Source organism: Tachyglossus aculeatus, chromosome 10 (genome assembly GCF_015852505.1).
Source record: "Tachyglossus aculeatus isolate mTacAcu1 chromosome 10, mTacAcu1.pri, whole genome shotgun sequence".
In the NCBI taxonomy this organism is placed as follows: Eukaryota; Metazoa; Chordata; class Mammalia; order Monotremata; family Tachyglossidae; genus Tachyglossus; species Tachyglossus aculeatus.
The window spans coordinates 52,922,143-52,939,682 of NC_052075.1; the positions used below are offsets into that span (position 1 = coordinate 52,922,143).

A 17,540-nucleotide genomic window follows, 5' to 3' on the forward strand; every position below is an offset into this window, starting at 1 on the left:
CACTCGACAGCAGGTCTGGGGGGCCAGCCGAGGCCCCGTCCAAGGCTGGCGCCCTTTCCTCTGTGTCCCACCTGCCAGAGTCAATCCATCAGTGAGATTTATTGAGCCACTTTCTGTGTGCAGAGCACTGTTCTGAGCGCTTGGGAGAGTACAAAATGATAGAGTTGGTAGATACGATCCCTGCCCTCAAGAAGCTTATAGTCTAGTGAGGGTGGGGGGGGAGGTGGCCATTAAAATTGATTCCAGAGCCCCCACCATGCTCCAATTCCCATCTGCTCTCTTCGTAAAACCAGGTTGCTGGTCTTCGTCATTCATTCAATCATATTTTATTGCACACTTACTGTGTGCAGATCACTGTACTAAGCGCTTGGGACAGTACGATACAACAATAAACAGACACATTCCCTGTCCACAACGAGCTCCTTGGGGGATGGCAGAATCCTCTCTCTCTTGTTTTTTTAGGTTACTTAAGGCTTACTATGTGCCATGCACTGTACTAAGTGCTGGGGTAAATGCAAAATAATCAGATTGGATGCAGACCCTTTCCACATGGAGCTCGCAGTCTAAAGAGGTGGGAGTCGGATTTAATCCCCATTTTACAAATGAGGAAACTGAGGCCCTGAGAAGTGAAGTGACTCGCTCAAAGTCACACAGCAGACAAGTGGCAGAGCCAGGATTAGAACCCAGGTCCTCCGACTCCCAGACTTGTGATCTTTCCATTAGGCCATGCTGCTCCTCTCCTCAGTGGGAGATCCCAAGAGCCTTTTGCCTGAGTCCCACCCCGGCCGGGACACAAAGGCAGGAGACTAGGGTAACAGCAGCAGCCTTCTACCGGGGGAGGAAATGGTATTTTCTCGGGGTTAAATACAGCCTAGGCCTTCTGCAAATTACAAGCTGCCTCTCGGCTGAATCCACCCTGCCTTAGTTACAGGTCACGTTTTTTTATTTTCGTAACCAGCCAAACCACCATATGACAGGGTCAGGGCCCGGGCCACGGATGCCAGCAGCCCAGCTTGGGCCAGGGCCTTTCCCGGGCCCTTTCCCTCTCTGGGAGCTGGAGCAGGAGGGGGAGCAAGAGGGGAAATGGGGAGCGGCCTGCTGCCGCCACCAATCTATCCATCAATCCAAGGTATCTACTGAGTGCTTCCTGTCAATCCATCGATGGCACTCACTGAACACTTCTTAGCAATCCATCGGCGGTATCTATTGAGTACTTCCTAGCAATCCATCGGCGGTATCTACTGAGCGCTTCCTAGCATTCGACCGATGGTATTCACTGAGCGTTTCCTATCGATCGATGGTATTTATTGAGCGCTTCCTAGCAATCCACCAATGGTATTCATTGAGGACTTCCTATCAATTAATCGAAACTATTTATTGAGCGTTTCCTAGCATTCAACCAATAATAATAATAATAATAATAATAACGGCATTTATTAAGCGCTTACTATGTGCAAAGCACTGTTCTAGGCGCCGGGGAGGTTACAAGGTGATCAGGTTGTCCCACGTGGGGCTCACAGTCTTAATCCCCACTTTACAGATGAGGTAACTGACGCCCAGAGAAGTGAAGTGACTTGCCCAAAGTCACACAGCTGACAAGTGGCAGAGACAGGATTTGAACCCATGACCTCTGACTCCAAAGCCCGGGTTCTTTCCACTGAGCCACACTGCTTCTAATAGCCATGCTGCTTCTCATAGCCATGCGGTATTGAGCGCTTCCTATCAATCAGAGGTATTTATTGAGCTCTTCCTATCATTCAATCAATGGTGTTTATCGAGCACTTCCTGTGTGCAGAGCACTGGGCTGAGTGTTTGGGAGAGTACCATACAACCGAGTTGGTAGATACATTCCCTGCCTACAGTGAGTTTACAGTCTAGAGAAAATCTCAGAGTCTAGAGAAGGAGTTTACAGACTAAAGGAAGAGTTTACAGGCTAGAGAGGAGTTTATAATCTAGAGAGAAGTTTACAGTCAGGAGGATCTTACAATCTAGAGGAGGCCTTTACAGTCTAGAGAGGAGTTTACAATTTAGAAGAGGAGCTTACAGGCTGGAGAGAAGCTTGCAATCTAGAAGAGGAACTTGCAGCCTAGAGAGGAGCTTACAGTCTAGAGGAGGGATTTACAGTCTAGAAGAGGAGCTTGCAGGCTAGAGAGGAGTTTATAACTAGAGTGAAATTTACAATCAGGAGGATCTTACAATCTAGAGGAGGCGTTTACAGTCTAGAGAGGAGTTTACAATCTAGAAGAGGAGCTTACAGGCTGGAGAGAAGCTTGCAATCTAGAAGAGGAGCTTGCAGTCTAGAGAGGAGCTTACAGTCTAGAGGAGGGATTTACAGTCTAGAGGAGGAGCTTACAGGCTAGAAAGGAGTTTATAATCTAAAGAGAAGTTACAATCAGGAGGATCTTACAATCTAGAGGAGGCGTTTACAGGCTAGAGAGGAGTTTACAATCTAGAAGAGGAGCTTACAGGCTGGAGAGAAGCTTGCAATCTAGAAGAGGAGCTTGCAGTCTAGAGCGGAGTTTACAGTCTAGAGGAGTTTACAGTCCAGGGATGAGCTTATATTCTAGGGAGGAGCTCATAGTCAGGAGAGGAGTTTATAGTCTAGAGAGGAATTTATAGACTAGAGGATGAGCTTGTAGTCTAGAAAGGAGCTTATAGTCTAGAGGGGAACTTATAGACTAGAAGAGGAGTTTACGGTCTAGCGATGAGCTTTCAGGTTAGGGAGGAGCTTACACCCCCACCCCGAACCCCACTAAAGCAGGTCCGGCAGCAGCCAGCCCCCCTGCAAATGCCCAGAGAGAGAAAGAGATGCATTCCAAGTTAAATTCCCTCTGGGAGTGCCCAGGTGACTGAGAAGAGAGGCTTCCTGCCTCTGCATCTCTGAGGCAAGCATGAGAGACGACTTCCTGTCAGGTTTCTCGGTGGGCTGCAGGAGAAAAACTCAGCCTGAAGCCCTTCCTTGTCACCCAGCTTTGGCTCCTTTCCCCAAGCCCTACGACTGCTGCCCCAAACTCCCACGCCCTGAGATGTCAGAAAGAGGGAATGTGGGCTGGGTCTCCTAACTTTCCAGCTCCTCTAAGGATGCCCTAACCCTCCTGGCACATTCTTGTATCGACATTAGTGCCTTGCCCACTCTCCCACACTGCCCTGCTTCAGGATGGGGGAGCTTCTGGACCATGCTCTGCCAAGACAATAGTTTAGCCAAGCCCTCTATTCCCCAAACCACTGTCTTTGCTCCCCCAAAGCCCACCTCCTTCCTCTCCCTTGCTCTCGATCCCCCCGTCTCCTACCCCTCACTCGCACTATTCCCCAATGTGGAACATCCTCACTCTCCACTTGAGCCAGACTCTCCCCAACTTCAAAGCCCTCCCCCGAATCTCACCTCCTCTAGCAAGCCTTCCCTGATTGATTTCCCTGCACCCTGAGTCAGAGCATCCCTTCAGCCAATTCTACCACTTGGGAACTTATTGACACCCTCCTTGCCCTTTGCGCGCATGTGTGTATATACTTTATTTTGACCGCTTGAGCTGTTAATATGTCTGTCTCCCAGGTTGCACTGTAAGCTCTCTGTGGGCAAGGAAACTGTTACTTTATCATGTACTGCCCAAGTGCTTAAGTACAGCCCACCACACTAAATGGATGCTCAATAAGTAATAATAATTATTGTTATGGGTTTGAATCCTGGCTCCGCCACATGTCTGCTGTGTGACCTTGGGCAAGTCACTTAACTTCTCTGAGCCTCAGTTACCTCATCTGTAAAATGAGGATTAAGACTGTGAGCCCCACGTGGGACAACCTGATCGCCTTGTATCCCCCCAGTGCATAGAACAGTGCTTTGCACATAGTAAGTGCTGAACAAATACCATCATTATTATCATTATTATTATTTACTGAGTGCTTACTGAGTGCAGAGCACTGTACTAAGTGCTGGGACATGGACTGGGTCCGACCTGATAATCTCTTCTCTACCCCAGTGCATAGCTCATAGTATGTGCTTAACAAATACCACAACTATTATTATTTTCCTTTCTTTATAACTCACCTTCTCTCCCCTTTCAGGGCAGGGACAGAGGAGGCTTGGGAGAAGAGGGGGGACAAAGCTGGGCAGGAGGACAGTGAGGGGGAATTACTGGGATCTCCCCACCACTACTCCAGAGACTGACTCACCCCCACTTCTTCCTTCCAGAAAAGTTCCTTGAATTTCAAGGAAATTCCCTCAGGAGAGGGGGAATTTCGTTCCCCTCCAATGAAGCCAGAGCAGAAGCAGAGGGGGAGCGGTCAGGGTGGCCCCGGGACTAGCACCCCGCAAGCCGGCCCTCGGCTAAACCTGACCCTCGGCTAGGCCCGGCCACATCAGGGGCGGGAAGAAGGAGGAAGAGGGGAGAACTGTGCAGTATGGACACTGACAATGGACAGGAAGCGGTGGCGTTTCCCTGTTTGGATTGGAATGGGCGAGGGCCCGGTGGAGGGGCGGTGGGTTCTGTCTGCCCTGTTGATTCTCTCAGGGTTGGGGGCCTGGTGGGGTGTTGCTTGCCCCACGTCCTGCAGCCAAATCTGGCCAATCTCTTGCTCCCATGCAGGGATCTCCCCTCTCCCCAGCCACCTCCCACACCTATCCATCAACCCCTTCAAAGATCTCGAGCAAACTGGGGGAGCAGAGAGGGCGGAGTTCCCTTTGCCAAGAGGGACACTGAGGCCCAGGCAAGGCCCTGCTTCCTGCCAACCACCCCAATCTCAATTCATAGTCTGACGGACAGGTTCACCACCCAGGGGCCCCGAGTGGGCGTGGAGCCATGAAGCGGCCGGAGGCGGGCCCGATCCCAGGGAGACTGTGAAGAGAAAGCACTGCCTCTTATCTCCAGAGGAAAAGCTCCTTCCTCTCCATTCTCTAAAGTGTGTTTCCGAACTGGGGCGACCCCCTGGCCCTTGCCTGGCCCTGCTCCTGCTCCGCTCGGCCGGGAATTTGGGGAGAACTCGCCCCCCACCCCGCCCCAACCACCTGTCCTCCCTCACTCTGGAGAACAGTGCTCCCATCTGCCCCGGCCTGGGGGAGCATGGCCCCTTCTGCCCTGCGTTTGGGGGGTCCTGGGCTTTCCGCCGCTTCGCCCCCCCAGGCCGGACAGGGCCTGTGGTCTCATTTCCTCTCCGGGGCTGCTTCCTTTGCACTGCAAGGATTAGGTCCTTCCGGCCAAGCAGGTTCCAGCTCCCACCAGCTGGAGCGGCTTTCCCGGCACGGGACTCGGGGAGGCGGAGGGGCTGGGGGGAGGCCTCGGCCCAGGACTCCCCCCTTCCCGTCCCCCCGATTCCCAGAGCTCTGAGCCCCAGCCGCCCGCTGCCATATCTGCTCCTCCCTGTTCCCATCCAGAGAGGGGGCAAGAGCTCGCTGTGGGCAGGGAATATGGCTACCGACTGTTATACCGTGCTCTCCCAAGCGCTTAGTACAGTCCTTGGCACACAGGAAGCGCTCAATAAATACCACTGAGTGATTGAACGGTTGGGGGTAAGAGGAGAGCCCTGTGCCCCGGAAACCTGCTCAGAAAAGACTGGCACCAGGAGATGGCATGGGGAAGGAGAGAACGAAAACAACGTCAACCACCGGCCCTTGGCTTCTGCCCTCCCTACCCACACAGGCCAGAAACTTCAGCCACTACTGCACTGGGGTCAACCTGGCTGGAAGGTCAGCGTGAGGAGCATGGTGGCTTAGCGGATAAAGCCTGGGCGTCAAAAGGATCTAGATTCTAATCCCGGCTCCACCACATGTCAGCCGTGTGACCGTGGGCAAGTCATTTCACTTCTCTGTGCCTCCGTTCCTTCATCTGTAAAATGGGGATTAAGACTGTCAGCCCCGTGTGGGACAGGGACTGCATCCAATCTGATGAACCTGCATCTATCCCAGTGCTTAGAACAGTGGGTGGCATATAGTAAGCACTTAACAAGTACCATAATTATTATTTATTATTATTAAGGGGTCTCTCCGCAGGTGGATGTGTATAGGGGGCCTCTCTCAGGGCTCCCTCAGCCCTGAGAGAGGGGGTGGGGGTTCTCTGGCCAGAGCACTATTGCCAACCCCCACACCACTATGGCACGATCCAGTTAATCCCCCGCAATCCCCAGAGCTGGAAGGAAATTCCCGCCAGGCGGCTCTGAATCAGGTCCCCTGGCCAGACCTTCTCGGGTGAGCAGCCCTGCTGCCAACAGGAATTCCCCCCGCCGCCCCCCAACCTTCTCGCTCCCCCTTCTGCCTCCCCCCAGACTTCCCCTCAATGCCCACCTACCCCCAAGCACCCATTCCCACTGGATTAGGGCGCTGAAGCCGAGAGGGAGGCAGTGGACTGCCCAGCCTGCCCCTTGAAGGAGTGGGCCCTGTTCCCAGCCAGGGTCTGAGGGGGAGGCAGGCTTGGAGCTGGCGGAACGCCAGGGCTGGGGATGTCCCTCTCAGGGAGATTCGGTTCCTCGCTAGGAGGGGAAAGGCCGGTGGGAAGGGGGAAGCAGTTCCGGGCGGAGGCTCCAGCAGGGACCCAGCTGTTCCCGAGCTGCCCTGACTCTTCCACGGTCCCCGGCCTGCTCCCATCCTGATGGGACAGTGCTCAAACCAGACAAGAACCTGCCCTGATTCCTCTGGGGTCCACAATCCGCTCCCGGCCCTGACAGGATTGTGCTCAGACCGGACCGGAACCCCACACCTCTCTAATGATGACCACTGTGGTGACCTAGCGTAAAGGACATGAGGGGTGGGAGTTGGGAGAGCTGGGTTCTAATCCCAGTTCGGCCCTGGCCATCTGTGCAAACTTGGGCAAGTCTCTTCATCTCTCTGGGCCTCAGTTCCCTTAACTGTAAAGTGGGAAGAATACACCCATTGACCCTCCTTCTTAGACTGTGTGTCCTATGCGGGAAAGGGATTATGTCCAATCAAATTATCATGTATTTACGCTTATAATAGAGTAAGCACTCAGCAAATACCACATTTATCACTTATTTACTATTTATTACTTACTTTGAGGCAAACATTGCTGAGTGCTGAGCAGAAGAGTAGACAGAAGGACCTAGTCCCTGTCCCGCCTGGGGCTCGCCTCTGGTTTTCTTTTCATTTGTTTGCTTTATAGCGTTTAAGCGCTTACTATGTGCCAGGCACTGTACTAAGCAGTCCCACATGAGGCTCACAGTCTTCATCCCCACTTTACAGATGAGGTCACTGAGGCACGGACAAGTGAAGTGACTCGCCCAAGACCACAGAGCAAACAAGTGGCAGAGCCGGGATTAGAAGCCAAATCTTTCTGACTGGCAGGCCCGGGCTCCAACCACTAGGCCATGCTGCTTTTCTGTGCATCTGGACCGCCTCTTCCAAGTCCTCCTGAAATCACACCTCCTCCAGGAAGTCTTCCCTGATTACTTTCTACATCGTGTCCCTCCCCCGCCCCCCCACACCAGACAACCCCCTCTCACCAATTGCCACTTGGGCACTCTATGTTACCTGACAGCTTGGATACCCCCAACCTCCAGCAGCCCTTATGTCCAACTTGCATCTACTCCAGTGCTTAGAACAGTGCTTGCCACATAGTAAGTGCTTAGCAAGTACCATAATTGCTATTATCATCCTTAGCCACTTTTCTCCTCTTCCTCCTATTTGTTAACTATTTTAGGGCTTGCCGCCTCAATCAGATTGTAAGCTCCTTGAAGGCAGAGACCATGACTACTATCTGTACAAAAACCATCACTGTGGTATTTGTTAAATGCTTACTCTGCACCAAGCATTGTAATAAGCACCAGGATAGATACAATATAATTGGGTGGGACACAGTCCCTGTCCCATACTGGGCTCACAGTCTAAGGAGGAGGGAGAATAAATATTGAATCCTGATTTTACAGGTGAGGAAATTCATCAGAGAGAAGAAGTCAAGGTAAAGTGACTTGCCCAGGGTCAGAGAAGGCCAGTGGTAGAGCTGGGATTAAAACCCAGGTCTCCTCACTCCAAAGCCTGGGTTCTTTGCACTAGGCCACAATGCTTTTCCTTGAGAGAGATGTCTACACTCACTGTCTTCACTTCCTCCCCTCCAATTCCCTCCTTGATCACCTCCGATCTGGTTTCCGCCCCCTTCGCTCCACAGAAACAGCCCTATCTAAGGTCATCTTCTTCTCACCAAATCTGACGGCCTCTACTCCATCCTAATTCTCCTAGACCTCTCAGCTGCCTTCAACACTGTAGAACACCTCCTTTCTCCTTGAAACTTTATCCAACCTTGGCCTCCTGTCTCTCCCCACTCTAGTCCATACTTAACTCTGCTGCACACATCATTTTTCTAAAACAAAGAACGAAAACAAAACAAAAAAAACTATTCAGTTCACACCTTCCCACTTCTCAAGAAACTCCAGCGGTTGCCCATCCACCTCTGCATCAAACAGAAACTCCTCGCCATCGGCTCTAAAGCCCTCAATAAGCTCTCCCCCTCCTATCTCACTTCACTGATCTCCTACTGCAGCCCAGCCCACACACTCCGCTCCTCTAGCACCAGCTTACTCACTGTGCCCCCATCTCATCTATCTCGCCGCCGACCCCTTTCCCACATTCTCCCCTAGGCCTCGAACTCCTTCTCCAGCCAGGAATACCAAAACACCACTCTCCCCACCTTCCAAGCACTATTAAGGTCACATCTCCTCCAAAAAGCCTTCCCCGATTAAGCCCTCTTTTCACAGGCTCCCTCTCCCTCCTCTGTCGTCTATGCACTTAGATCCTTACCCTTTAACCACTTGATATTTACTCCTCCCTTCTCCCTAAAGCACTTACAGACATATCTATAAATTATATATTTCTATTAATGTCTGTCTCCCTCTCAAGACTGTAAGCTCATTTTGGGCAGGGTCACGTGTTGTACTGTTGACTGTTGTACTGAATTCTCCCAGGTGCTTAGTAAAGCGCAGTGGGTAATCAATACATACCACTGATCAACTGATTCCTGATTGGACTCTGTTCCGCCACAGGCTCTCAATGAATACAAATGACTGACCGATTGATAGATTGGAGGTCCGTACCCGGGAGGGTGGGAAATCCTGGGAGAGGGCATCCCCTGAGGGGTTTTCCATGGGCCGTAGCTGGGGATCCCCTGGGGACTCTCCGGTGGCCGGGCGGGCTTCCTGGGGGAGAAACACCCAACTCTCGTTCTGAGAACCCCGGCCCCTCCTGTGACTTCCCCAAGGCTCGGGGAGCAGGGCAGTGGCTTCCAGGACCCACGAGGCCCATGAGAAATCCTGGGTCCGGTGACTCATGCAGAAAGTGACAGCCCCGGCGGAAAGAAGAATGGGCGCCTCATGGCTCCAGCGGGGGACCAGGGGTGACAGGACGGCGGCCGCCTCATGGGAGAGTCAGGCGGGGGATCTGGGGGGCTTTCTGTGCCCACCCAGCCCTCATCTGGAGGTGCTTCGGGGCTGGAGGCCGGGAGGAGGCCTGTCCCAGCCCCGCCAACTGGTCTGGCAGCCCGGGGGCCGCCACTTTGTCTCCCCGTCTTCCACGGGATACAGATGCTTCCTTCCTCCTCTCCGAGGCTGGAGGCAAGGGAGCCGCCCGTCAAACCCAGTGATCCCCACTTCCCTAAGGGCTACAATTTGTGGGGTGGGAGGGAAGAGTCAACACTTCTCCTTCTCCAAGGCTCCGGGATCAGTCTGGGAAGACCCCAGGTCTCTGCACTCCACACCCAATGGGCCTCACGGTGGGCGCCCACGCTTCCATATTTTAGGCTAAAACCTCATCTCCTCCAGGAAGCCTTCCCTGACTAGTCTCTCCCCCACCCACTTCCTCCTTGGCTGCGTCCTCGAGTCCCCGCTGAGCGCTTCGCTCCTCACCGCCCCTGCCCCACGCCCACCACTTAGGCCCACGTCCTTATCCTCGGCTGCTTCCCTTAGCGGAGAAGCAGCGTGGCTCAGTGGAAAAAGCACAGGCTTGGGAGTCACAGGATGTGAGTTCTGATCCCGGCTCCACCCCTAGTCTGCCGTGTGACCCTGACAAGTCAACTTCTTTAGGCCTCAGTTACCTCCTCTGTTAAATGGAGATTAAGACCGTGAGCCTCACGTGGGGCTGATTACCTTGTATCTACCCCAGGGCTTAGAACAGTGTTCGGCACATAGTAATCGCCTAATAAACACCATGATTATTACTTTTCTTTTAGCGGCCATCTCCCCCGTTAGACCATAAGCTCCTCGAGGGTCCGGGTTACCTCTCTAGAACTCTCCCCCGCCCTTAGTACAGTGCTCTGCCCAGAGTAAGCGTTCAATAAATTCGGCTGATGGATTGATTGAAAGTGGAGGACCCCTCCACTTCCTTGCCTGCACTCCTGGCCCGGCCCAAGTCCAGAGGGGAAGGAGGCCGCCTCTGGGCCTCACTAGGAAACAGCTGGCCCCAAGAACCCCATGTCCACCGGCCTCCCACCCCGATCCCTCCCGCTGCTCCGCTGCCCGCTCTCCGCGTCCTGCCAAGGGGGATTGGAGTCGAGCATAAGCCATCCTCCCTCCTTCCTCCGTTGGTCCTCCATGCCAGAGAGAAGACCCTCCTCCTGTTCTCCTCCCACCCCAGCACCCGCCCCCACCCCAAACAGGCCACCCCTTGTCCCCAGCAGCCTCAGGCCCCCATCTGTCCCTCCGGCCACAGCCCATTGGTAATGACTGAGTCAGCCTGCAGCCCAGTGAGTCGCTGCGGGCGGCGGGAGGCCCCACAGGATGTCGGATGGCCGCTTTCCAGGACCCTGGGGTCCCGCTGCCCCTTCCCACTCCTGGCAGGCATCAGTAATAATAACGATAATTGCGGGATTTGTGAAGCGCTTACTCTGTGCCAGGCACTGTACTAAGTACTGGGGTGGATACAGGCAAACTGGGTTGGGCACGGTCCCTGTCCCACGTGGGGCGCACGGTCTCAAACCCCTTTTTACATATGAGGGATCTGAAGCACAGAGCAGGGAAGTGACTTGCCCAAGATCACACAGCAGACAAGTGGCGACACCGGGATTAGAATCCAGGTCCTTCTGACTGCTGCGGGCGACTCAGTGCCATGCGCATTGACATCTCTGAACTGAGACCCTGGGAATCACTCTACCAAGAGCTCAGTACAGTGCTCTTCATTCGGTAGGCACTCAGTAAATACCCCTGAGCAACTGACAATTGGATCATTAGGCACATCAACCCCCTCGGCCAGACCCTGGGAATCACTCTACGGGGTGCTCAGTACAGGGCTTTGCATTTAGTAGGTGCTCAGTAAATACCCCTGGGCAACTGACGGATAGATCACTGGGCATATCAATACCCTCCGCCTAGCACAACCGAGCCGACACCCTGGGCATCACTCTCCGGAGTGCTCTGCATTCCGTAGGTGCTCAGGCACAACCAAACCGAGAGCATGGGAATCACTTTCCTGGGTGCTCAGGACAGTGCTGGGCGTTCAGTGGGTGCTCAGCAAATGTTCCTGAGCAACTGACTGACCGCTGGATGCTGGCTATTGTAGAGGCAGCGGGCCTCCCCGCGGGCCTGCCGGGGACCTGTTCCGTAGCCGGCTCCTGGAGTCACCCAACAAACCAACTTCCCAGGGGCTCCACTTTGTCCCTCCCCGGGCTCGCATCCCAGGAGTCCTTCAGCCCTCACCCACCCCCATCCCTGGCACTGGGCACGGAGCCACAGAGCCACATCTGGCCGTGGGGAGGCTGCGGGGGTCAGGAGAGCCAGGCTGGGCACTGAGGGAGGATGGGCATTCAGTGGGTGCTCAGTAAATACCTCTGGGTGACTAACGGATGGATCACTACGCACATTAATCCCCTCGACCTGGCACAACTGAGCTGGGACCCTGGGACTCACTCTCCCGAACGCTCAGTACAGTGCTGAACATTCAGTGGGTGCTCAGTAAATACCTCTGGGTGACTGACGGATGGATCACTGGGCACACCTTCGGCCTGACACAACTGAGCCAGGACCCTGGGAATCACTCTCCAGGGTCAGCGGGTGCTCAGTAAATACCTCTGGGTGACTGACGGATGGATCACTAAGCACATCAACCCCCTCGGCCTGGCACAACCGAGCCAGGACCCTGGGACTTACTCTCCCGAGCTAGGGCCGGGCATTCAGTGGACGCTCAGTAAATACTTCCGGGCAGCTGATGGATGGATCACCAAGTGCATCAACCCTCTCGGCCTGGCACAACCGAGCGGGACCCCTGCGAATCACTCTCCGGGGCGCTCAGGACAGTGCCGGGCATTCAGCAGGCGCTCAGTATATACCTCTGGGTGGCTAACGGATGGATCACTAGGCACATCAACCCCCTCGGCCTGGCACAACCGAGCTGGGACCCTGGGACTCACTCTCCCGAGCGCTCAGTACAGTGCCGGACATTTGGTGGGCGCTCAGTAAATACCTCTGGGTGGCTAACGGATGGATCACCGAGCACATCAACCCCCTTGGCCTGGCACAACCGAAACGGGACCCTGGGAATCACTCTCCGGGGCGCTCAGGACGGTGCCGAGCATTCCGTGGGCGCTCAGGACGGTGCCGGGCATTCAGCAGGCGCTCAGTAAATACCTCCAGGCGGCTAACGGATGGATTACTAGGCACAACACCTTCTGCCTGACTGTCTTGTTGTCTGTCTCCCCCTTCTAGCCTGTGAGCCCGCCGTTGGGTAGGGCCCGTCTCTAGATGTTGCCAACTTGGGCTTCCCCAGCGCTCTGCACACAGTAAGCGCTCAATAAATACGACTGAATGAATGAATGAAACAGTAAGCGCTCAATAAATACTACTGAGTGAATGAATGAAACAGTAAGCGCTCAATAAATACGACTGAATGAATGAAAGAATGAGCCGGGACCCTGGGACTCACTCTCCGGGGCGTTCGGGACATTCACCTCCTTCCCTTCCCCACAGCACCTGTATATATGTTTGTACATATTTATTACTCTATTTATTTATGTATTTTAGTTGTACATATCTATTCAATTTATTTTATTTTGTTAGTATGTTTGGTTTTGTTCTCCGTCTCCCCCTTTTAGACTGCGAGCCCACTGTTGGGTAGGGACCGTCTCTATATGTTGCCAGCTTGTACTTCATCATCATCATCATCATCAATCGTATTTATTGAGCGCTTACTATGTGCAGAGCACTGTACTAAGCGCTTGGGAAGTACAAATTGGCAACATAGAGAGACAGTCCCTACCCAACAGTGGGCTCACAGTCGAAAAGGGGGAGACAGAGAACAAAACCAAACATACTAACAAAATAAAATAAATAGAATAGGTATGTACAAATAAATTAAATAAATAAATAAATACAGTAAAAAAAATATGTACAAACATATATCCATATATACAGGTGATGTGGGGAAGGGAGGGAGGTAAGATGGGGGGATGGAGAGGAGGACGAGGGGGAGAGGAAGGAAGGGGCTCAGTCTGGGAAGGCCTCCTGGAGGAGGTGAGCTCTCAGCAGGGCCTCTCTGCACATAGTAAGCGCTCCATAAATACGATTGATGATGATGATTCATTCATTCATTCGTATTTATCGAGCGCTTACTGTGTGCAGAGCGCTGGGGAAGTCCAAGTTGGCAACACCTAGAGACGGTCCCTACCCAACAGCGGGCTCACAGTCTAGACGGGGGGGGGGGGACAGTGCCGCGCATTGAGCGGGCGCTCAGTAAGTAGCTCCGGGCGGCTAACGGATGGATCCCCGGGCACATCCCGGCCCGGGCCCGGCGGCTGGGAATCATCCTCATTAATTGTATTGATTGCAGAGCACTGGACTAAGCGCTTGGGAAGTCCAAATTGGCAACACCTAGAGGCGGTCCCTACCCAACAGTGGGCTCACAGTCTAAAAGGGGGGAGACGGAGAACAAAAGCGGGGGTCCCGTGGTGGGGTCTCACCAGGACGAGGGCGAAGCGCTCCTCCAGCTCGCGGGGCTCGGGCATGGGCATCTTTCCGGGGGGCGGCGGCGGCGGCGGCGGCGGCGGCGGCGGCAGCCCCGGGGTGGGGGGCGGGTCCCCGGGGCGCCCCTCGCCGCTCTCCAGGTTGCCCATCCCGGGGCGGGCCCCCCCGCCGACGCCCCCGACGGACCCCGAAAGGGTCCCGGGGCTCGGACGCCGGGGTCCCAACGGGGGCTGCGATGGAAGGCGGCGGCTCCGCTCGGGCTTCGGCTCCGCTCGGACTCGTGCTCGGGCTTCGGCTCCGCTCGGACTCGTGCTCGGGCTTCGGCTCCGCTCGGACTCGTGCTCGAGCTTCGGCTCCGCTCGGGCTCCCGCTCCGGCTTCGGCTCCGCTCGGGCTTCGGCTCCGCTCGGGCTTCGGCTCCTCCCGGACTCGTGCTCGGGCTTCGGCTCCGCTCGGGCTCCGGCTCCGGCTTCGTCTCCGCTCAGACTCGTGCTCTGGCTTCGGCTCCGCTCGGACTCGTGCTCGGGCTTCGGCTCCGCTCGGGCTCGTGCTCGGGCTTCGGCTCCGCTCGGGCTCCGGCTTCGTCTCCTCTCGGACTCGTGCTCTGGCTTCGGCTCCGCTCGGGCTCCGTTCGGGCTTCGGCTCCGCTCGGACTCGTGCTCGGGCTTCGGCTCCGCTCGGGCTCGTGCTCGGGCTTCGGCTCCGCTCGGGCTCCCGCTCCGGCTTCGGCTCCGCTCGGGCTTCGGCTCCGCTCGGGCTCCGGCTTCGGCTCCGGCTTCGGCTCCGCTCGGGCTTCGGCTCCGCTCGGGCTCGTGCTCTGGCTTCGGCTCCGCTCGGGCTCCGGCTTCGTCTCCTCTCGGACTCGTGCTCTGGCTTCGGCTCCGCTCGGGCTCCGTTCGGGCTTCGGCTCCGCTCGGGCTCCGCTCGGGCTTCGGCTCCGCTCGGACTCGTGCTCGGGCTTCGGCTCCGCTCGGGTTCCCGCTCCGGCTTCGGCTCCGCTCGGGCTTCGGCTCCGCTCGCGCGCCCATTGGCCGGTCCCTCCCGCCCCGCCCCACCATTGGCCGGGAGCCCCGTCCGTCTCGGGAGCCTCGCCCTGACCCCGCCCCCTCCGGGGCACGGGCGCCCCCGCGGGGCCGGAGCGCCCCCCGGCGGGCCGGATTGGGACTTCATTCATTCATTCATTCATTCATTCATTCATTCATTCATTCATTCACTCATTCAATCGTATTTATTCATCATCAATCGTATTTATTGAGCTCTTACTATGTGCAAAGCACTGTTCTGAGCACTGGGGAGGTTACGAGGTGATCAGATTGTCCCACGGGGGGCTCACAGTCTTCATCACTGTCTTGAGAAGCAGCGTGGCTCAGTGGAAAGAGCCCGGGCTTTGGAGTCAGAGGTCATGGGCTCAAATCCCGGCTCCGCCAACTGTCAGCTGTTTATCAGCATCATCATCAATCGTATTTATTGAGCGCTTCCTGTGTGCAGAGCACTGTACTAAGCGCTTGGGAAGGACAAGTCGGCAACATATAGAGACGGTCCCATAGTGACATACAGTGACATATAGGACAGTTCTATAAAATAGAATAGATATGTACAAGTAAAATAGAGTAATAAATCCATGCAAACATATATACAGGTGCTTATACCTCCAATGGCTACCGATCAATCTGCGCATCAAGCAGAAACTCCTCACCCTGGGCTTCAAGGCTGTCCATCACCTCGCCCCCTCCTACCTCACCTCCCTTCTCTCCTTCTACTGCCCAGCCCGCACCCTCCGCTCCTCCACCACTAATCTCCTCACCGTACCTCGCTCTCGCCTGTCCCGCCATCGACCCCCGGCCCACGTCATCCCCCGGGCCTGGAATGCCCTCCCTCTGCCCATCCGCCAAGCTAGCTCTCTTCCTCCCTTCAAGGCCCTGCTGAGAGCTCACCTCCTCCAGGAGGCCTTCCCAGACTGAGCCCCTTCCTTCCTCTCCCCCTCGTCCCCCTCTCCATCCCCCCATCTTACCTCCCTCCCTTCGCCACAGCACCTGTATATATGTATATATGTTTGTACATATTTTTTGACTCATTTATTTATTTATTTATTTAATTAATTTATTTGTACATATCTATTCTATTTATTTTATTTTGTTAGTATGTTTGGTCTCTGTCTCCCCCTTTTAGACTGTGAGCCCACTGTTGGGTAGGGACTGTCTCTATATGTTGCCAATTTGTACTTCCCCAGCGCTTAGTACAGTGCTCTGCACATAGTAAGCGCTCAATAAATACGATTGATGATGATGATGATCTCTCCCAGAACGCCCCACCTCCATCTGTGATCGTTCTGGTAGTGGATCCAGGGAGTTTTCTTGGAAAACACATGGGAGCGGTTTACCATGGCCTCCTTCCCCGCAGTAAACTTGAGTCGCCGCCCTCAATCCTCTCCCGTGCCACGGCTGCTCAGCGCGGGGGAGTTTTGACTCTTAGCAGATGGCCTTCCACTCGCTAGCCGCTGCCCAAGCTAGGAATGGAAGGGGTAGGGACCGTCTCTATATGTCGCCAGCTTGTGCTTCCCAAGCGCTTAGTACAGCGCTCTGCACACAGTAAGCGCTCAATAAATACGACTGATTGATCGGTAGGCCTCTGCCGGGCTCTCCGTCCCCCAGCCAAGACTGGTAAGGTGCTGGGAACTCTCCAGGTGTGACCCTGAGAGGGGTCAGAGCTCTTACCCTCTGGAAAAGTACACTGTACTGAACAAAGCAAAATAGTATTGACCGATCGATTGAAAAGTTCCACGCCCACAAGGAGCTGACGATTGAAAATCCTCTCCCCTTCCTCATCCCCCTGCTTTACCTCCTTCCCCTCCCCACTGCACCTATATTTATGTATCTATGTTTGTACGTATTTATTACTCTATTGATTTTACTTGTACATATTTATTCTATTTATTTCATTTTGTTAATATGTTTGGTTTTGTTGTCTGTCTCCCCCTTCTAGACTGTGACCGTCTCTATATGTTGCCAACTTGTACTTCCCAAGCGCTTAGTCCAGTGCTCTTCAGCCAGTAAGCGCTCAATCAATACGATTGAATGAATGAATGAATGACTGAAGACGGTAGGGCGACATAAAAATATTAACAAATAATCAAAATAAATCACTGAATGTACAGCTAAATAAACATAGTTGCAAAGGTGACGTGTCTACCGAGTCTGTTGAATTGTCCTCTCCCAAGTGCTTAGTGCAGTTCTTTTCACACAGAAAGCGCTCAATAAATACCACTGATTGATTGGTGAAGATGGGTATCGATCATTCATTCATCCATACATATTGAATAATATTCAATTCATCATTCATATAATGATGAATTTTAATGATGAATGGCATCATTCATAATATATGAATATATTCATTCATATCATTCATTCATTCATTCATACAGTGCTCTGCACACAGTAAGTGCTCAATAAATACGATTGAATGAATTCATTCAATCATATTTATTCAGCGCTTACTGTGTGCAGAGCACTGTACTAAGCGCTTGGGAAGTACAAGTCGGCAACATATAGAGATGGTCCCTACCCAACAGCGGGCTCACAGTCTAGAAGGGGGAGACAGACAACAAAACAAAACATGTAGACAGGTGTCAAAATCGTCAGAATAAATAGAATTATAGCTATA

At 54.0% G+C, this 17,540-nt stretch overlaps 1 protein-coding gene across 1 annotated transcript in view; it reads right to left on the reverse strand.

The window, feature by feature from the left end:
- FMNL3 (formin like 3) overlaps positions 1–14,095 on the reverse strand; it is a 55,890-nt gene extending 41,795 nt beyond the window's left edge. The window contains exon 1 of the mRNA XM_038752690.1: positions 13,875–14,095. Coding sequence (XP_038608618.1) covers positions 13,875–14,027 — 153 coding nt within the window. The 5' untranslated portion in view covers positions 14,028–14,095. The remainder of the gene's footprint in view (positions 1–13,874) is intronic.
- Positions 14,096–17,540: the final 3,445 nt, after the last annotated feature.